We start from the raw sequence: 21,641 nt of genomic DNA, 5'->3' as shown, positions 1-21,641 counted from the left end.
TTGTGAGTTAGTAGCAAAGTGAAATCTATGTCCATTTCTTGGACTGAGTGGTGCAACTTTATAATTATGTAGTCGTGTTTCCTTGTTGGCCTCTCTGTTTCGTTGGTTGGTGGTGTTTTAATGAAGTTTACCTAAAAAAAGAGTTAAATGCCCGGATAGTCCTTGTGGGTTGCTCTTTTTTCATGTTTAGTCCCTAACTTTTTAAAATTACAGTTATAGTCCTCAACTTTTCAATTTTTGTTCCCGGATAGTCTCTGGCACGAATGGAGGTTAGTTTTTGGTCTTAAGTGGGTGTGAAATAACCAAAATACTCTTATCATTAAAATATAACAATTAAAACATTATAATTAATTATTTTTAAAAATACCATCACTGACCGAACACCACAATAACAAGTCAGCAGATGATACTGATAGGAATTCCATATGTGTTTCGTTGACCTTCAAGAGAAACCCAATTAGTCTAGAATGATGCGACAAATAAAGCTACTAATTCATTTACCTTTTTGCCATTCAACTGGTACAATAGCACCATTCAATTGGTACAAGAGCACTGGTGAGGGGATGGCGGTGGCGGTGGGGAGTGATGGGGTGGGGGATTGGTTTAATTTGATGAGTAATGATTTATGTGAATATCTAGATTTGATTTGCAGGTGAAGGTGATGGGGGTTGGTTTAATCTAATTTACAGGTGGGTGATGATGTGGAGAAGAAGATAATAGGGGGTAGGGTGAGGGTGGGATAGGTTGTGGGACCCACTTGAAATTTGAGTTATTAATTATATTTTTATTTTTTTTATTTATTAAATGTCTGGATAGTCCTTGTGGTTTTGCCCTTTTAAGGAAAGGGTATTTTTGTCATTTCACACCCTCTTAACTGAGAAAACTAACTGATGTTAGGCACAAGGACTATCCAGGAACGAAAATTGAAAAGTTAGGGACTATAACTGTAATTTTAGAAAGTTATGGAATAAAGATGAAAAAAGAGCAAAACATGTCTATCCGAGCATTTAACTCTAAAAAATGTATAACTAGAAGTATGTGAATAAAAATTATGGGCATGTTTGGCTAAGCTTATTAGAGTTAAAAAGGACTTTTGAGAAAATGACTTTTAGGAAAAGGACTTTTTGAAATGAGTTTTTAAAAAAAGTGTTTGGATTAACTTATGAGGTGAGAAAAACTAATAAGTCAATAAGTTGTTTTTTAAAAAGTGTTTGGCTTAGCTTATATGATATAAGGGGGTAAATAAGAGGTATATTGATAATTTGAAGCTTGAAAAGTTATAAGCTGGCTTGTAACTTCTTAAAAAGTCCTTTTCATTCATCTCAAAAAGCCATTTTCAAAAGCACTTTTCAGTTTACCAAACACTAAAATGACTTAGTGGCTTTTTAATCTTTTTCATTCATCTCAAAAAGCCATTTTCAAAAGTCTTTTTCAGTTTGCCAAACACTAAAATGACTTAGTGGCTTTTTGATTAAGCCAGTAAGTCAATAACTTACTTTGAAAAGGTTAGCCAAACATACCCTATGTATGTGAATAAAACAAAAGTGTTTGCTAAAATGTGTAACTGTAAAAAAAAAAAAAAAAAAAAAAAAAAAAAAAAAAACCCAAATAAAAAGAATAAAAAAAAAAACCAAAAGGGCTTCGCTTCTCCACCATTTTCCCCAATTCAATCTTCCACATTTTCAATCAATCAAACAAACCTTCTGATCACTGTCCTCTTTCATCAATGGCGTAATTCGTCAGGTAAAATATGCAATTCACTTTCTCTTTCTTCATTCTCCTTAAACAATACGATTAAATTACAATCAACCCTAACATTCAAGATGTTCAAAATTCACATATTCTGTCATTAATCGCGATAATTTTTTTTACGTCTTATGGTTTTGCAGTAACAAATTAGTGTTTGTTTCGTGAGCAATTGGATCATATGAAGTGGTTAGAAACTTCTGGAATCCGTGACTCAGATGTGTTCTTGTACTCGCATGTTGTTAGTGATTACGGAGTTTTCCAGGTTTGGCTTCCACTGAATATGACTTTTTATGATTTTGGTTGTTATACTTTTTTTTTGTTTGTGGCTGGTGATCTGTTTCCGTAGAGTGGATAAGTTAATTTTGTGATTTAAAGAGGATAGTCAAAATTAGGGTTTGGAGAGCTAGGCGCATATCTGCTGTCTTTTTTTCAAAAAACGCACTCAGGCGCAGTCTGGAGCTAGGCGCAGGCGCAACAATCCACCCTAAAACCATAAAAAACAGCCTGAAACGGAACAATATAGAAGGTAGATGGAGAGGAACCTTGTTTAGCAACCTCTTGAAGGGAAGAGGAGAACCTGACTTACACTCTAGATCATGGTTGACACCAGCAACATGGTGGACTGGTGTCGGCTGCCCTTTTTTTTATAGAAAACCTAATTTAATGGAACAGGCTTTTGTTGGTTGTAGACTGGGTTGGGCCAGTCTTTAGTTTAAATAAGTAAACTATTTCATTAAATAGACGAATGTCCCAATTAAATATCTTTAAATTGTTTTATTTGTTACATATACTGATATATTTAAAAGTATTAATTATTATTGCTATTATTATATATATATATATATATATATATTTTAAAGAGATATTATGATTTCTCTTCTATTATATTTGTATATATAGTGTAAAACTATTAATTTTATGCCTATCATATATATATTTTTTTATTTTTTGTATTATGGTGCCTTCCTTAGAAAAGCCCTCTCTTTTTTTGCGCCTTGCGCCTAGGCTCCGGGCGAGGTCTTTGCGCCTTGAGTGTGCCTTGCGCCTTTGACAACATCATCATCATCATCATACTCAGTAAATCCCACCAATAGCAAAGCTAAGGTAGGGTCTGAGGAGGGTAGATGTAGACAGCCTTACCTCTACCCCGTAGGAATAGAGAGGCTGCTTCTAGTGAGACCCCCGGCTCGATTGTAGTTTTGTATCAAGCCTTGGACCTAAGACACATAACACTCAAACAATCGGGACAGAGACTGATTGGTGCATGTATCCCCGTGTCTTTCACAACGTCACCACATGATGCATGATTAACCATCCGCCGCTTTTAACGTTATTTTCACGAAAATAGTAAAATAACGTTAAAGTTAGTACCATTTCACTTTTGCCCCCCCCCCCCCCCCCCCCGCGACACGAGTACCCACACATACATACATTATATGTGCACACCGCAAGCGGGGCAACATAGGCAGTTATTCCACCGTCTCCTTTGAGTAGTGTGACTTTCTTGTTGGCAAACCCTTCCCTCGTTGAACAGATTGTGGAAGTAGGTTTGCCATCTCAACTTTAAGTCATGTTCCTTTGCTAAAACATGCTCATCCTCACCCTTTATAAACTTCACTACTCCTAGATCCTGCTTTCAACGCTCCCTAGCTTTGGCGATCTTGAACATATCATGTTCTCCCTCCTTTGTTTCCAAACATCAAACATTTTCTTTTAAGCTGTGTTCTTTACCTCCGTTACTGCTTTCTTTGCCTCCCTGTTAACCTTTTTGTAATTCTCCCTTAACGTTGCTCGTTCCTCCTCAATCGTACACCCCAAAAGATCTCTCAAACGATTTTGTTTATCCCTTATTTTAGTCTGCACACCTCCTCACTCCACCACCAGGAGTCCTTATGCCCACATGTGTTACCAATTGTGACCCCTAGCGTCTCCTTCGCGACATGAGTAATGATAGTCGCCATAGCCTCCCACATATGGTTTGCGTCTCCTCCCACTCGACCTTCTGTCATGGAGCTAACCTTATCTCTGAACAGCGTAATCTTGTCTCCCTTTAGGCTTCCCCATCGAATCCTAGGTCGACCCTTTCGCTGCCCCATGGTCAACCTTTCCCTTAAACCTACGTCTGCTACCAGCGCAGCGCAACTGATGTTGAGCCACTACCGTCTCCCCTGGTATAACCTTGCAGTCATTCCACCAACGCCAATCTCCTCGCCTCATCATCAAGAGATAGTCTATTTGCATGTTACGGCCCTCGCCGCTAAAAGTGATCAACGGTGATTCCCTCTTCCTAAAGAACGAGTTTATAATACCCAAGTCATGAGCCACCGCGAACTCTAAGAGATCCCTAACAGGCTCATTCATAACACCAAAACCAAAACCCCCATGAAGAGACTGAATAAAAAAATGTTAATCAACTTCCTTATTCATCAATTTAACCCTAATATACACAGACCACCAAAGTAGCACCACTGCCACCACCTTGTCTTCCTCGGTCATCTCAACCACCAGTTTTATATAACAAGGGTATTTTGGTCATTTGACAAGAAGTAACAGAACAAATCAAACGGAGTTAGTGAATTGGATTAAAAGTGTTGCATGTTGAAACGTCAGGCACCAAAAGTGTTAAAGGTTGATGTGACCTGATGTTTGGACCAAACATCAGGGACGAAAACTACAGTTTACTCTTCTGAGTATTATAGGGAAGTAAAGTTGCTTATATACTCTTATTTTATCCTTTTTTAATACTGTTAAAAATGATAATAATAACTTCAAGTTAGAGAAAACATCCAAACAGTAATTCTTGCACCATATTGTCATTCAGTATCACAAGATCACTTTCAAAATGCACATCCCAACGCCCCCTCATTGTGAAAGATAAAGTGGTCATACTTGTAAAAGGTTTCTTCGTACATACTACAACCAATCCACCACACCCAAGTAATCATAAGATGATGAGAGAGAAGAAAACGAAAACGACATTTTACTTTATAACATGCTATGCACTTTGCATATGCTCTATGTTATATCAAAAATATCTTTTTCTTCTTTGAACAAGGTTATATTATATCAAGTATTCTTACTATAATTGGCGTGTATGTTCTAATTATAAATTGTTTAATACCAATCTTATTAGATATGATCATGATTTCGGGATGTTGTTTATGGTTTGTTAGTAATTATCTTTAAATGATATTTATCGTGATTAGTTTGATTTAGTTTCCTAATAAAATGAGGTTACTTGGTCACCAAGTTTTCTATTTTAATGTGGCTCTTGTAATCTCTCTTTTTAACAATCCACTGATAACAGTTTCTCAAAAATTATCGGGTCTATTAAATTTTGAATTTTTTTTTTTGTAGGTAAATTGGGAGAGACATATTCTGGTGTCTGATTGTTTATAATGGCTGAAGGCAACGAGTATGTAGAACTTAAATTCAGGATATATGACGGAACAGATATAAGCCATAGCAGCTATTCATCTTCAACTACTATAACCGCTCTTAAGCAAAAGCTTGTTTCCGAGTGGCCTCAAGGTTTGAAATTTTTTTTCTTGTTCATAAACTCATTTATCTTATTTCTTAATCCAAGTAAAGTACACGGATGGTCCCAGTTATTTACGAAAATTTTGGATTTGGTCCCTAGCTTTCCAAAAGTACACGAATGGTCCCTGTGGTTTGCAGACTTTGTAACGCATTTAGTCCCCAACCAACAAATCTAAAGGTTTCAGCATGTCCAAGTTAGGGACTAAATGCGCTACAAAATGCAAACCACAGGGACTATCCATGCATAGTTATCAATAGCGTCTATGGCGGCCGCTATAGCGAATAGCGTGGCGTGGCGGCCATATGCCGCTACAAGGTACATATCGACCTTATAGCGACTTCCGACGTGAAATCCGGCGACAAATTCCGGCGACGATGTTGCTTTCAGCCGGAAACCAGGAAGAAGGAGCGGCTGCGTATCTGTGTCTTTAAGGCTTTTAGGGTTTTTATAAGCTTAGGTTTTTAAACATTTAACCCCTCTATCTTTCATTAGTTTACATTCAGTCCCTATAATTTGTAACTTTTTATTTAAAAAGTGTAAAGATACTTTGTCTATTTAAACATTTAACCCCCTCTATTTTCAGTAGTTTACATTTGGTCCTTAAACTTTTTAATTTATACATAAAAAGTACAAAATTAACATTATAAAATACATATATATAATATGGATAGCTATTTTTTATTTTTAAAATTATCTACTACTTATCGCTAAACACGAAATAGCGGGCGCTATTTCATCGCTATCGCTACGTAGCATATAGGTTGTCTATCGCTATTGACTGCTATTCGCTATCGATAACTATGCATCCATGTACTTTTGGAAAGCTAGGGACCAGATCCAAAATTTGGGTAAACCACGGGGACTATCCGTGTACTTTACTCTTTCAAGTTTTACCATTGTATGTAAGTAACCTTCTATATAAGGGTAAAATGGTTCTGTAACATCCCTTTTATTATGGTGTGCCACATCAACTTTTACTCTATACAAAAGATTATTACATACAATAGGAAAATACTAAAAGTATGTTACATGCAATGGAAAAGAACGGTTTTTTCTTACATACGATGGTATTAATCAAACTAGCTAATATGTGCTACCTAAGACAGTGAACGGCATAAAAGTTAACATCTACTTTTTATACTGTAACATCTAGAAACTCAGTTCTGCCTTTTTAATAGGTAAATCTGTAGTACCCAAGACAGTGAATGACGTAAAGCTCATACATTTGGGAAAAGTTTTGGAGAATAATAAGACATTATCAGAATCTGGGGTACGTGATGGCGGATTTACAGGTGGAGTAATCACAATGCATGTGGTTATTCAACCCGTTATCACTAAAAAAAAGTCAGGTGAGTTTCTTAATGCATTTTTCTATGTTTTTTTTTAACAAGTATTCTAATGTTTATAATAAGGTTACAAACGCTTTAATGTTAAAATATCATGGAATATTGGATTTTAATAATCCCAACTATTCGCCGTTGGCCGCCAACAGTCCCAACTTCAAAAATAACCACTGCCAGTCCCAACTATTGACATATTGGCCACCAATGGACCCTGACTAACAGAACCCTAACGTTGTTAGTCTCCGGTCGCCGGAAAATCGTTTTTGTCCAAAAAGGTTTCTAAAGGTCTGATCTAAGGTTACAAAGAGGTTTGGGACGAAAATGTTGAGTTTTCCGGCCAAAAAGTTGAGTTTTCCGGCGACTTTAATAATTGGGGCTTTTACTAGAAAAAGGTTCCCAAAGGTCCATAATAAGGTAACAAAGAGGTTTGGGACGAAAATGTTGAGTTTTCCGGCTAAAAAACGTTTTTTCGGCGACCGGAGACTAACGGCGTTAGGGTTCTGTTAGTCAGGGTCCATTGGAGGCCAATATGTTAAAAGTTAGGACTGCCAGTGATTATTTTTAAAGTTGAGACTGTTGGCGGCCAACGACGAATAGTTGGGATTATTAAAATTCAATATTCCAAATATTATCTTTTTAAACAAGCCATGCACTGGTTATAAGCATTTGATAACACCTTCTTACTTTTGAGTTTCGATGTTCAAGTCAATCCATTTCTTTATCAACTAAGTTTAGAATTAGAATTATACCCTGGTGGACTCGTTGAAGATTTAATACAAAAAAACCCAATCGACCCTTTTCTAAATACGGGTCAAAATTACCACCTCTACATGAAGTTCAATCCCCTTATAATCCATCTATTATGCAATGCAGCCAAAAAACAAGATGAGGCACGGAAATTGAATTCATGTGGATGCACAATCTTATAGATCGGTAACCAGGCTCAATATCGAGTATCCCTTTGATGTCGCAAATATTTGAAATGGTCTCCTATTGTATTTGGTTCATCTTTAATCTTTCCGAGTGGGTGATATATGTTTTGTGTGTGAAATTGGACCATTTTTTGGCCAAACTCACTAACCCTAAAGCTTGTAGAGCAAAAGTTTGTTTGAGGTGTTAATGTATGGTTTATGTTTTGATGAATTTGAATAATTTGGATAAACGGAATTAGATACGCGTTTATAAATAAATGAGTTGATTTGTGTTGTATTTTATAACTTGTTTTGAGTTGAAGATATTTGATATATTATCACTTGTCCATATAACATTTTACTACCTCAATGTTTTGACCTTCTTTCATTAAGTTGTGACCTTTCCCCCTGACTGAACCAGATGTATTAAGAGGTATAGATTAATGTTGCACCAAATGCAAATATACCACAACATGTGTGTGCATGTTTGTGCGTGTATGAACGTTTAATTTTCATTGAAACTAGTAATAAGACCCGCGCGCGTTGCGGCACGGGTACTTCGCAAATATCGAACGGATTAGTCGTCCAAGTGTTATGTGATGTGTTAATCATATGAAACGCACGTTTTGACGTATGAGTGCACGGCCCTACACAAAGTGTGTTTAGGGATTAAGCTAACGCGGTGGTTAAAGAAATGACTTAATGATAAGCATGCTATTTTGATTGACACGATATGCACATGGATTAGACTTAACGAGAAGGAAATGGATGTTGTTAGAGATGTGTACGAAAATGAAAAAAAGGTATAAAGCCTTTGGAGGTAAATCAACGTGTTTTAGCTTTTGGAGAAAAATGGTCATTTTTGCCAAATCTTATATAGCAAAATCGTTTTTGTCAAGTCCTATATAGTAAAGCCGAAAAAAGTTGACATAATTCATATTTCAAACTGATCTTTTAGGGCTTTTAATCCAAACGATGGTACGAGTCAGTTGATGTAAAACTTACCTCGCAACCGTGCTCCAAACGACTTGAATTTTGTTAATTGGAAGTTTAAACACCCGAATTGAATCACCAATTTCATTGTTTTGAACACCGTTTAAACGTAAGTTTTACATCAATTGACTCGTATACTCATTCTGATCAAAAGTCCTAAAACATCAGTTTGTAACAAGTTTTCTTAACATAAAAAGATGAAACTGCTGCCAGTGGCCAACCACCTCTAGTTAACATAACGAACCAGTCATCGTTTAAATTAAAATCCAATTTCGCAAAACAATAAAACATAAGGTGTTAAAAATAAGAAATCCCCAACCTCCCTTTGATATCTCTATTGATCATACGCCTGAAACAAACAAACCCCAAAAATCCGGCGACAATTAACCCTAACAATGGAGGACGACGACTCTTCATCACTCCAAACCAACCCTCTCGATGTCGGAAAATCGCTTCACGGGTAATCAATTCTTCATATTATCAGAATCATAACATCTTTTATGATCCCCAAATCCTAATATTTTTAATTTTTATGCATAATTTGAACAATCACAGGTGCATTCACTATCGGAGACGCTGCAAAATTCGTGCTCCATGTTGCAATCAGATATTCACATGCCGCCACTGTCACAACGAATACACGGTTGCTTCCTCTTTCTCCTTTTATATTTTATTATGATTTATGCATATGAATTCTCAACATTATTTCATTTGATTTGATTTGATTGTGCGGATCATTTAGTAACTGGTTGTTGTTGTTTATGTTGTGTATAGAATGCGTTGGCAAACCCTAAGGAACGTCATGAGATCGTTCGACACGATATTAAGCAAGTACTGTTTTATTTTTTATGTTATTTGTTATCGTGATGTTTAAAAAGTGCGCTAAACGCAAAAGCGGCAGCCTTTTCGTACCAAATACGCAAGGCGATCATATATATATTTTTTATGTATCCTATAAGTTTTTACTTCCCCTACCTATAAATAAGGTTTTTATATGATTTTACGTGCATGAACAAGCCAAAAAAATGAAGGTTTTTGCCACGTGCCTCAGGACAGAAAAAGCGCCCAAAAGTGCGTTTTTTGGCGCTTCTTGGGTTTATCGAGGCATTAAGCGAAAAGGTTATGGCCTTTGCGCCTAGGCGCGCTTTTTAATACCAAGATTGTTATGTTTTTGGGGATTATAGTTTTGTTTTTGGTGAATGTGAGGTAATGTGTGTGTGTTTTTTGGTGGTTTACACAGGTTATTTGTGCGATTTGCAATACTGAACAGCAGGTTTGTTAAGTTATGAGAATTTTATGGGAATTGTTAAGTTTGCGTAGCGTTTTTTAGATGATAAGTGTAGATGTGTTGATGTTATATAATGATTTATTATTTATGTTGATATGATAGGTTGCTCAAATATGTACTAACTGTGGAGTGAAAATGGGGGAATATTTCTGCGGAATTTGCAAGTTCTATGATGATGATGTAAAAACTACCTACGTTTAAAAATCTTCGAATAATGTGTTAATATCAACTGTTTTTTTTTTTTTTTTTTTTTAAATTTGTGCTTTGTGACTCAGATTTCAAAGGAACAGTTTCACTGCAATGATTGTGGGATTTGTAGGTTAGTAAGGAAGTGATATTGTTGTATATATGTTTGTTCTTTGAAATAGGCTAATGACAGAACGTAAATGACTACAGAGTAGGTGGTAGTACGAATTTCTTCCATTGCGAAAAGTGCGGTACGTGCTCGTTCTTTCATGGGGTATTCTGACCTTTTTAATCACTTTTATCTTTCATATTACCATTGTTTTTTATACACATATTGTCACTTGTCATTACAACCTATCTCACTAAAACGAACCCTGAGTCATTAACTACTTTTATGTGCACAAAACACAGGATCATGCTTTGATGTAATTTTGCGTGGTAATCACACATGCGTCGGAAACTCTATGAAAAACCACTGCCCTATATGTTACGAGGTATGGCATTAAAGGTGGCAAAATTGGCAGGTCAGGCAGGTTGGGTAATAGTTCATAACGGGTAACTTTGGTATGGGCTGGCCTAACCCAAAACACTCTTTAACTAAAAAAATATTAGAATTTATTACAAGTAATTAGTGTCAAATATGATTAGAAAAATATTTTAAATTACACTTTTGGTGGCTTTATATTCGTTTGACCCATATCCTTTTTATTTATTATCTTCTGGTCTGATCCATTAGTAATTAAAGATAACTGAGTCAACCATTCAAAAAATGGGTCAATATTACCCATAGCTGTGTAATTGTGTGTTATTCCAGTTATAAGTTATATCATCTACTTTTGATAAAAACAACCATGCTTTTTTGGTAGTTTCTTTTTGACACGATCAAGGCCTCAACGATCATGGTTTGTGGACATGCCATTCATCTGGATTGCTCCAGGGAGTTGATCCGCCAGGATCAGTTATTTCACGATCCTTTTATTGATTGTCACTTTTTCTAAAATGGTTTATTTTCTTCTGGTACAGAATCGTAGTTTATGGATGCTAATTTCTTTGTCTTGCAGATACCGTTGTCCCATATGCTCAAAATCATTGTCTAGTATGTCCTGTACATGGCAAAGATTAGACCAAGAAGTACGTAATTGCTTATGGCAAACTCTGGAAATCTGATTTTATTAACAATCCGATTAATCCCGATTAATCGCCAATCCGTACCCCACCGGCCAACTAGTGCCTAGCGATTCTTACAACACTGGTTATATTATAGAGAGGGAAAGTTTAATACAAAAGGCTCTTAACGTGCGACCGGTATAACGTGCGTAATTATGCATATAACATGCGTACGTAATTAGGGTTGAAACAACTCATGCGTAATTCCGAGTATAACAAGCGTAATTAGGGTTGAAAACCCCATGCGGGTTTTGATTTTTTGTAACGTGCGTAATCAGGGTTGAAACAACCCATGCGTAATATTGAGTATAACATGCGTAATTAGGGTTGAAACAACCCATGCGGGTTTTGATTTTTTGTAATGTGCGTAATTATGCATATAACATGCGTAAATAGGGTTGAAACAATCCATGCGTAATTTTGAGTATAACGCGTAATTAGGGTTGAGACAACCCATGCGGGTTTTGATTTTTTGTAGCGTGTGTAATTATGCATATAACATGCGTAAATAGGGTTGAAACAACCCATGCGTAATTTTGAGTATAACGCGTAATTAGGGTTGAGAGAACCCATGTGGGTTTTGATTTTTTGTAACATGTGTAATTATGTATATAACATGCGTAATTTCGAATCTGGTGGTCGCGTACTGGTCGCACGTTAAGGGGCTATTATACAATAACTCACCCCTATATATATAGTTTATTTGACTTCTGTAATTTGGCAGATTGAAGCTACTGTCATGCCTGAAGAATACCGATACGAGGTAATTCTGTCAATTTTCTGATTATCTGGCCGCCTATTTGTTATGTGTAATTTTTTTTTTCTTTTATTTCTTGTGTCATATCTAGTGAATCTGGTTCGACATGATTTACTTGACAGCCAATAATAAAATTTTATCTTCCCGTAACCAAAATTCATAATTCGTCCTTATGTTATCGAAATATTATCAAGACAATATAATTCTGTAAGTATAATTAACACACAACTTATATTTATATAAGTTTAATATTGTACAGAAAGTGTTTAGGTTTAATAACTATTCATTCTGGTAGGCGAACATGCGTTGTATTATGGAGTTGATGATTATGAACTGATCAACGAAGTTGTTTTGTTGCAGATTCATATCTTGTGCAACGACTGTCACAATACGAGCAAAGCATTCTTCCACATTTTTGGCCACAAGTGTGGTCATTGTAAATCTTACAATACGCGAAGGATTGGAACTACAGACGACTCGTTGGAGAGACGTACTTAAACAACATGTTCCGATTATTTTTGACAATTTTTTTTGCAAATCCAAATAGACATGGTTGTTATTGAATCTAATCAACACAATTGAAAATAATGTTTGGATGTGTTTTTACTATCTAAAGTTGAGATAATTAGTTTGATTATTTCTATTTATCTATAACTGTAGGATTGTGGTTTGATCATTTGTTGTGAGTTGACTTGTGTCAAAGTCAAAGTAGTTACTTTGTCAAGGTCAGGATCTATTTATATATACTCATACTAGTCACTTACCCGCCCGATGCGGCGGGAATGGCAATTTACAATAGTATAATTGTTTACCGTTAGTTTATCCGTCGTCTCATGAAATATTGTATAATACTTAAGTTAGTTTTCTTATTCGTGATATAATGGCACTGGTTTTTCTGTTAGTTTATCGATTATTTGGTGATCTTCTACAAGAATAGTACAAAACAAGGAAGTAGATGTAATTAAAAACAAGAAGAGTTCAAAACAGTCAATAGCTGGACAAAACAATAAAAACACCATGCGGGGAGTCTCTTGTATCTCTTCCTGTTTTACCAATACATCCGTTCGCTTATGACTTTCTTGTATCTTCTCCTCTATTGTACCAGATTTCGACACATAAAAAAATGTTAGACGCCTACAGGTGGTTTAAAATAGTAATTAAAAGGTAATTTCTGGAAGCAAATAAGGCACAAAATCTACTAACTTACCTTCTTTTTTATACGGATGCGATTAATTAATCACGCAACACTTCCTGGTAGACAACATTTGATGTGTAAACTCCGCTTTGTTTGAATTCTTTGGCGAGATGTACCAACACCTTCGTACTTTGTCTTGAAATCCCTCTTGATAACGCGACATAAAGTTGTCCATGTGAAAATACAGAATCCGGAAGATAAATACCAACGTTCGGAATTGTTTGACCTTGAGCTTTATTAATCGTCATGGAAAAGCTAAGTCGAATTGGAAATTGTTTTCTTTTCAGCTTGAATGGGAACATGTCATCTTCAGAAAGGGTTAGAGGGATTCTTGGCAAAAAAACTCTTTTGCCGGCATGTTGACCGACTGCAATTTCCGCATCAATAACATTTCGCACGAAACCCTTACATATCAACCGCGTGCCATTACACAGGCCATGTGATGGATCGATATTACGTAACAATATTATTGGGCATCCAATTTTTAAACGAAGCTTATGAGGCGGCAAACCACTAACATTTAGCGAGTTTAAGAACTCGACCGGATAGAAGTTGCGCTGATCGTCTTCAGCTTCATCAAAACTGTAATAAACTTTTTCCTCCCCTTGAAAAATTTCAATCATTTGATTATTAATCTCGTCAACACTATCATTTTTAGTGGACAATATTGCTCTAGAGATTATATAATCTGAAGAATATACATTATCTTCAATTGATGGAAAGATGGCATGGATCAATTCTTTTATAGCGTTATCTCTGTTGTTGCACTGAATTGTCATGTCATCGGGTATGCGGATATAGTTTCCTTCGATTGGTTCTTCAGTTCCATCGCCGACTCTTAAAAGAAATTTAGAAAACCATGGATCTTTTAGCGCTCTCATATTTATGGTCAACCGCATCTTCTTAGTCAAAGACCAAAGAGGTGACATTCGTACGCTGGAGTCTACAATCTGTGCTCGAGTGCCACGTTTAATAACCGGCAACACCTGTCTGAAGTCACCTCCCATAACCATTATCTTTCCACCAAATGGGAGACTAACACCTATAATGTCTTGGAATGTACGATCGACTGCCTCTATCGCCTGTCCTTTAGCCATCGATGCTTCATCCCATATGATTATTTTGGCAGACCGAATCAGTTTAGAGGCCCCACTCTGTTTTTTGATATTGCACATTGAATTATTTTCAAGATTAAGAGGAATCTTGAATCTCGAGTGAGCCGTTCTACCTCCTGGCATATTATTAGCCGCTGCACCTGATGAAGCTGTTGCGAGAGCAATAAGACCACGTGACCGAATTTCAGTAAGCAAGGCAATGTACAAAAATGTTTTTCCAGTTCCACCTGGAACATCAATAAAGAACACGCCGGAAGATCATTATCAACATGCATCATGATCTCATCAAACACGTTTTTTTGGTCCGGATTAAGTGAATCTTTGGCACTCAAGTATTCAGGTTCCAAAACAATCCCATACTCTTCTTGTAACTCACGATAACCTGCATCTTGTAAGTTAACATCGTCTGTTATCTTAGGAAGGTCGAACTCATTGAAATTTTTACCCATGGATTGTACCAAGACACTAATTTCGGTAAGAACCATATTTTGAACTCGTTCTATACTTTGACAGTGTAACCGATGATCTTCAGACAGTGAATCAAAGTGGTCATTCCATAACTTTCGAATATCTCCAGGTTGGCAAAAAATCATTATGGTCGCAAATAACCTTCTAAGAGCATTGGGAAACTGAACGTAGAGGCTTCTTCGAGACATTGTGATAGATATTCATCGTCTTCTATTAAGCCTAACTCAAGAGCTGCTTTCCGAAATGTCACACACCGTTGACCATTAACTGTGCAAAGATGTTCAAACGAAGTAGGCCCTCTGACATTTGACAAAAGTAGGCGTAAGTAGTACCTTTCTCCTTCGGCTGGATTAGCGGAAACGATACGACCTCTTTGTTTTTTACCGAAACGACGACTCCAACGGCGTGTGCTTCCATTCCACGTAAAGTGTTTTGGAAAATCTTTATACAAATGTACCCTTGCTGTTTCATCGTTTCTATTTATCTCAAAAAATGCTGTTAGCATGGTTCTCTTATCCCTTCCCTATCAACAATATTAGGCATCAAGTCATCATCTCTAAATCTAACCATCTGATTATTTGGGAGATGAAGTTGTAAGGCTAGAACAGCAGGAAAGATTTGAGAAAGAGAGAAGGAAAAAATGCGCCACATAGCCTCTGGGGGCGATATGTAGCGTGCATCTTGAAATCTTTTTATCTCATTAATAACAACCCCTGGCTCACTTTGATCGACTTGAATAACCTGTTTGTCATGTCCTTTATAAACATATTTGAAAAGATATTTCACAGATTTTATACTTGAGCAAACTTCAACATTCATGTGGCAGTTAAACATCATCAAAAGCCTTGGGTTATATGGGACCACCCATCTATTATCAAGTGTTTGTCCTCGTAGGTCCACTTCTATCCCGGTGTCTCTACTTCGATACAACGGATACGAATCTTCTCCTTGTGTCGTCTGTTCGTTAAATTGTCTAGGATAGCGAAACGACAAATTTTAGGATCACCCTGCATACAAGGACTGCTTGATCGTAAATTGCCGCAAGGACCGTGAATCATGTGCTTGACAACCATCTCATGCAATCTGGGATGTGTTAGTTTGTTAGGAATTTCAGCACACACAACCTTATCATAAGGGTCCGCGTTATTGATCTTGTGTTGCGGGTACATGATTAGGAGAAAATGTGCGTGCGGCAAACCCCGCTTTTGAAATTCAATGACATAGACGTATGCCTTAACTTCCCCGAGGACATGTTTCTTGAAGAGTTGATCCTTAAGATCTTCTAATTTAGCCCGGAACACTCTTGAAACAAGGTCTGGATGATCTGTAGCAGTTTGACCAACATGTAAGTTATCACATATCTCAGGCCACTTAGGATTACATGTCATTGTAAGGAATACATCAGGCTTGCCGTCATCTTGAACTAACGTCATCGCATCTAGAAACCGACGTCGCATGTCGTGAGGCCCCCCGATGAAAGATGCAGGCAACACAATTCTTTTCCCGACTCTGTTTGCATGAACCTCACCAGTATTGACGCAATCCACAATACCTTGGTACAATTCGGCCCGAATCTTAGCCTAGTTTCTCTCACAAAATTCTAAGCGTGACGTCTCAATTTTGATGTAAACATCAACCACAAACTGCTGTAGCAGCCTACCACCGAACAAAAGCACATTATCGGTAGATCGAATCTGGAACTTGTAACAGTAGTACTCTCGCATAGCCACGGTTGTTCTACCACTTCGTGTATTTGCCTCTGAACGATGAAGATGTATTAAAAACAAACAGTTAATAAAAATAAAACGCATTACGCTATTTTTATGATCTTCACTTAAAAAAGGATAACAAATTGTTGGTACCTTCCATTTCTCCTTCAATGTTGTCATTGTTGCGAACCTCATTGATTGATACTCCGTGACGTGGTATGTTACCATGCCAACCCGACTCACCATTAGGAAAAAATAGAGGATACGACAATGGATCGTAACAACTGAAGTACGGCTGAATAGTTTGACTATATTCAGACCTACCGTACACAACAATACTTCGTTTATACGAAGTGATATTGTCACGGCCCCCGTATCCGGTTTGACCCGGTCCAGGAGCCGCGGGACAGAAATCCCGTGGTATTCGCGGAAGTCTTATCAGGATCGTTTTTAAACTTGAAAATGCCCGAGTTTTATTTATTTATAATTCGGGATATACCCCGTAATTTACAGTAGAGAGATTTCATAATTTCTTTATTTTACAAACACGTTTATTTCTTTATTTGAGCCACTACTTTAAGCTTCGGAGTGCTCCTGAGCACATGGACTTGATTCAAAGTAGGTCACCTGAAACATGTTGTAAAAATATTTTGTCAGCAGGGAAATACTGAGTGAATCATTCATTTTAATAAAAAGACACCTAGTTATAATTTACAGCATAAGAGCTATTATAATGGCAGTATCTTATTTTTATCTGGCGCCGGTGTCACTTCCTGGTGACAATGGTCATGCCACTATTGGGTCCTTTCACCCAAGTAGTGATGATTATCACTGTTAGGACTTATTTGCCTAACCGTGAGAGATTAGTAATGTGCACAATAACCCACTAGCCAGTGATTCAAGATAACCACGACTTAATCCCTGTAATTATAACCTTTGAAAATAATTTGAGGTATTGTAAAACAATTGATAAAAAGAGAATGACTCACATTGCAAGTTTAACGAGCGAAGGTTTAGCCTACTGATTAGCTTGATTAACCTAATTCAAATAACAATGCACACGAAAACTAGGTCAGTAACTAATACAGCATTTACGATAATTCACGAGATGTAACCCTCATAACGAATGACAAAGTGCAAATACTCGAATATCCAGCGGATTCACAACGAATAACAGAGCATAGCCCGAATTTGGGCATTACCCAAATATCCTGTCAGAATCACGACGAATAACAAAGTATAACCCTAATGCGGGCAGCACTTAAACATCCTGTTGGATAGTTTCAATCGATCGGATATTTAATCGTAGCAGCGATTGAGTTATTACCCTGTTTGTCGCGGCAGCGTTTCGTGTTTCGTGTGTGTTTTGTATTAAACAGTGTATAACTCAACGTATATTTCGAATTTTTACGTCGAATGAACAGCAAACTGCAAGTGCCAAGCCCCCCTATATATACTGAACTTTTGTTCCCCAGGCGAGTCGCGACAGAGGACACCAGTCCTGTCACGTGTCGCGGCGGGTGACCATCTACCCTAGGGTAGCCCCGTCACTTGCATAGCCCTGCTGAGTTACTGGATTCGTAAAATTTTATTTCGACAACATTTTATTTAGATAATCGTAACTTAGGGTTTAACCCCCCTGAGTTTTAGGGGCCCTGATCCTGATTTCCGATTGTTCTGAAAATTTTAGGGTTTATGTAGAATCACTTGGGTTTCTCAATTAGGGTTCCCTGGTGAATATAATAACACATAATCTATTAATAAATACTAATTTTAGTGAGAGTTGTTGCATCCTCCCCACCTTAATAGAAATCTCATCCTAGAGATTTACTGGAATAAGTGTGGATACTTCGTTTCATCTCCGGTTCCAGCTCCCAAGTATATTCAGGTCCTCTCTTTGAATCCCACTTGACCTTGACTAGCACCAGTCGTTTATGTTTGAGAAACTTAATCTTTCTATCTTCTATTTGGAGTGGTTTCTCAACAAACTTCAACTTTTTATTTACTTGTATATCTTGGAGAGGTACTACCAGAGATTCGTCAGATAGACACTTCTTAAGATTGGATACATGAAATACATCATGTACTCCCGCTAGTTCTTCTGGTAGTTGTAAACGATAAGCAACTGGTCCTATTCGTTGGATTACTTGGAATGGTCCTACGTATCTTGGACTTAGCTTTCCTTTCTTTCCAAATCGCATTACTCCTTTCCAAGGAGAAACCTTTAAAAGTACCTTATCTCCGACTTGGAATTCTAATGGCTTACGTCGATTGTCGGCATAGCTTTTCTGGCGATCCCGAGCGGTCTTTAGTCTTTCTTTAATTTGAGTAATCTTGTCGGTAGTTTCTTGTACAATCTCAGGTCCTGATAATTGATTTTCTCCTATCTCTGCCCAACAAACTGGAGTTCTACACTTGCGTCCATACAGTGCTTCGAACGGGGCAGCTTCAATACTTGTATGACAACTATTGTTATAGGAGAATTCAATTAAGGGCAAATGATCATCCTAATTTCCGCCGAAATCTATTACACATGCCCTAAGCATGTCTTCCAATGTTTGAATGGTTCTTTCACTTTGTCCGTCAGTTTGGGGATGATAAGCCGTACTTAAGTTTAAACGAGTACCCATGGCTTCTTGGAAACTTGTCCAGAAATGTGAAGTAAAACGACTATTCCTATCCGATACAATCGAGAGTGGAACTCCATGTAGGGATACTACTTCATCTACGTATAATTTTGCTAATCTTGCCATGCTGAAAGTTTCTTTCATGGGTAGAAAATGAGCTGACTTGGTTAATCGGTCCACTATTACCCAAATCGCATCATTACCTTTCTGGTTTTGGGTAACTTAGTAACGAAGTCCATGGTTATCAGTTCCCATTTCCAAACAGGCATTTCTAATTGTTGAAGTAACCCTGAAGGTTTCTGGTGTTCTGCCTTAACTTGTGAACAAGTAAGACACTTAGATACATAACTAGCTATATCCTTTTTCATACCTATCCACCAGAAATTATTTCTTAAATCTTGGTACATCTTATTATTTCCAGGGTGCATGGTATACCTAGATTTATGGGCTTCTTCTAAAATCTTATTCCTTAAATTTCCCTGTTTAGGTACCCAAATTCTTTTCTTATGGAATCTCCAAATTCCATCATTTCCTTGCTCTAATTCTTTCGTTCGTCCTTTCATTCCTTCAGCATCATTCTTAATTGCTGTGGTTTGAGCATTCTTTAATTGTTCCATTAAATCTATCTGTAGATTTAATCTAAGAGCACGAATTCGCCTTTGCTTTTCGTGGTATTTACGACTTAAGGCATCTGCGACTACGTTTGCCTTTCCTTCGTGATATTGAATATCACAGTCGTAATCGCTTAGGATTTTCATCCATCTTCTTTGTCTCATGTTTAACTCTTTTTGCCCAAATATGTACCTTAAACTTTTATGATCTGTATAGACAGTAAATTTACTTCCGTACAGATAGTGTCTCCAAATCTTAAGGGCAAAAATTACTGCTCCTAATTCTAAGTCATGAGTTGTGTAATTTTCTTCGTGCTTCTTCAATTGTCTTGAGGCATACGCAATTACCTTTTTGTGTTGCATTAACACACATCCTAATCCTAGCATAGAAGCATCACAGTAAACTTCAAAATTTTCTGTTCCATCTGGTAATGCTAAGATTGGGGCATTTGTTAATCTTTGCTTTAAAATCCTAAAAGCCTCTTCCTGTTTTGGTCCCCACTCAAAATTTACAGCTTTACAGGTTAACTTGGTTAATGGTACGACTATCTTAGAAAAATCTTTAATAAAGCGTCTATAATAACCAGCTAATCCTAGAAAACTTCTAACTTCCGGTTGCTGATTACGGGGCTTTCCATTTGGTGATGGCTTCAATCTTGGAGGGATCTACGTGAATACCTTCGTGATTCACCATGTGTCCTAAAAATTGCACTTCCTTAAGCCAAAATTCACACTTCGAGAATTTGGCATAAAGCTTTTCTTTTCTTAACAAAGTTAAGAGTGCATGTAGGTGCTCACAATGTTCCTCCTGGCTTTTGGAGTAAATAAGTATATCGTCGATGAAGACGATCACAAATTTATCCAAATACGGTTTATAGATTCTATTCATCATGTCCATAAATGCTGCTGGAGCATTTGTTAATCCGAAGGGCATGACTGTAAACTCGTAATGTCCATACCTTGTTCTGAAAGCAGTTTTAGGTATGTCTTCTTCCTGTACCTTTAATTGATGATATCCGGAGCGCAAATCTATCTTAGAAAAATATCTAGCTCCTTGCAATTGATCAAAAAGATCATCAATCCTAGGTAATGGGTATCGATTCTTAATTGTAAACTTGTTTAATTCCCTATAGTCGATACACATTCTCATTGATCCATCTTTCTTCTTTACAAACAACACCGGGGCTCCCCATGGAGAGGAACTTGGTCGTATAAATCCTTTACTTAGTAATTCATCTAACTGTTTCTTTAATTCTAACATTTCAGTAGGTGCTAACCGATAGGGTGCCTTGGCTATCGGTATAGTTCCTGGAATTAGATGAATTCTAAATTCTACCTCCCTATCGGGTGGTAATCCTGGTAATTCTTCTAGAAAGACATCTGGGTATTCGGATACTATTGAAATATCTTTCAGTTTCTTACTTTTGGTATTAACAACTACTGAAACCATATATGCTATTCCTTGTTTTCTTGAATAACTTGCCAACTTCATTACTGAAATAAATTTCAGTTGCTTTTGTGGTTTGTCTTCGGTAATTATTACTAATTCTCCTGTGGGTGTATGGATTTCTATGGAACTTTTATCACAGAGAATTCGAGCATGGTTGGCTATTAACCAATCCATTCCTAATTCGACATCGAATTCGGCTAAGTTCATTGGTAACAGGTTTGCAGAGAATTTATGGCCTAATAGTTCTATCGTTCCTCCTTGAAAAACCTTATCTATTTTAACAGAATTTCCATCAGCCGTTTCGACTGTAAAAATCTGCCTAAGGTTGGTTAAAGGTAAATTAAGGGCTTGGCAGAACGAAGTATTTATAAAACTTTGGTTTGCACCAGAGTCAAATAATACTTTTGCATAAATGTTGTGAACTAAAAACGTACCAGCTATGACATCAGGAATTAGTTTGGCTTCCTGAGTAGTCAATTGGAAGGCTCTAACGTTCCTCTTGGTAGTTCCTTCAGCCGGTTTAGCTTTGTT

General features: G+C 37.1%; 3 protein-coding genes across 4 annotated transcripts; 2 read left to right on the top strand and 1 right to left on the bottom strand.

Moving 5' to 3' along the window:
• Positions 1–1,566: 1,566 nt before the first annotated feature.
• Positions 1,567–7,847, top strand: LOC110884209 (membrane-anchored ubiquitin-fold protein 3). The gene is made up of 5 exons (XM_022131890.2): positions 1,567–1,743; positions 1,890–2,011; positions 5,107–5,280; positions 6,469–6,639; positions 7,507–7,847. The coding sequence occupies exons 3-5, from the start codon at positions 5,148–5,150 to the stop codon at positions 7,560–7,562; spliced, it is 360 nt and encodes a 119-aa protein (XP_021987582.1). The 5' UTR covers positions 1,567–1,743; positions 1,890–2,011; positions 5,107–5,147; the 3' UTR covers positions 7,563–7,847.
• A 968-nt stretch (positions 7,848–8,815) lies between these two features.
• On the top strand, positions 8,816–12,580 carry LOC110884208 (E3 ubiquitin-protein ligase MIEL1). 2 transcript variants are annotated; one of them, XM_035978620.1, is made up of 12 exons: positions 8,816–8,997; positions 9,093–9,180; positions 9,312–9,368; positions 9,778–9,810; positions 9,928–10,005; positions 10,101–10,144; positions 10,222–10,262; positions 10,423–10,505; positions 10,878–10,969; positions 11,073–11,142; positions 11,903–11,941; positions 12,231–12,347. In XM_035978620.1, exons 1-12 carry the CDS (start codon positions 8,933–8,935, stop codon positions 12,270–12,272), a joined length of 732 nt encoding a protein of 243 aa, XP_035834513.1. In that variant the 5' UTR covers positions 8,816–8,932; the 3' UTR covers positions 12,273–12,347. The 2 variants fall into 2 exon arrangements, with proteins under 2 accessions (XP_035834513.1, XP_021987581.1); XM_022131889.2 differs by having other exon boundaries at positions 8,818–8,997; positions 12,296–12,580.
• Positions 12,581–13,168: 588 nt separating this feature from the next.
• On the bottom strand, positions 13,169–14,838 carry LOC110880783 (ATP-dependent DNA helicase PIF1-like). The gene is made up of 2 exons (XM_035978151.1): positions 14,451–14,838; positions 13,169–14,394 (listed from the first exon to the last, which is right to left on the bottom strand). The coding sequence occupies exons 1-2, from the start codon at positions 14,836–14,838 to the stop codon at positions 13,169–13,171; spliced, it is 1,614 nt and encodes a 537-aa protein (XP_035834044.1).
• Between the last annotated feature and the right edge of the window lie 6,803 nt (positions 14,839–21,641).

Source organism: Helianthus annuus, chromosome 10, assembly GCF_002127325.2.
Source record: "Helianthus annuus cultivar XRQ/B chromosome 10, HanXRQr2.0-SUNRISE, whole genome shotgun sequence".
In the NCBI taxonomy this organism is placed as follows: domain Eukaryota; kingdom Viridiplantae; phylum Streptophyta; class Magnoliopsida; order Asterales; family Asteraceae; genus Helianthus; species Helianthus annuus.
The sequence above is the reverse complement of the archived record's forward strand: the minus strand, read 5'-3'. Positions and strand labels throughout refer to the sequence as shown.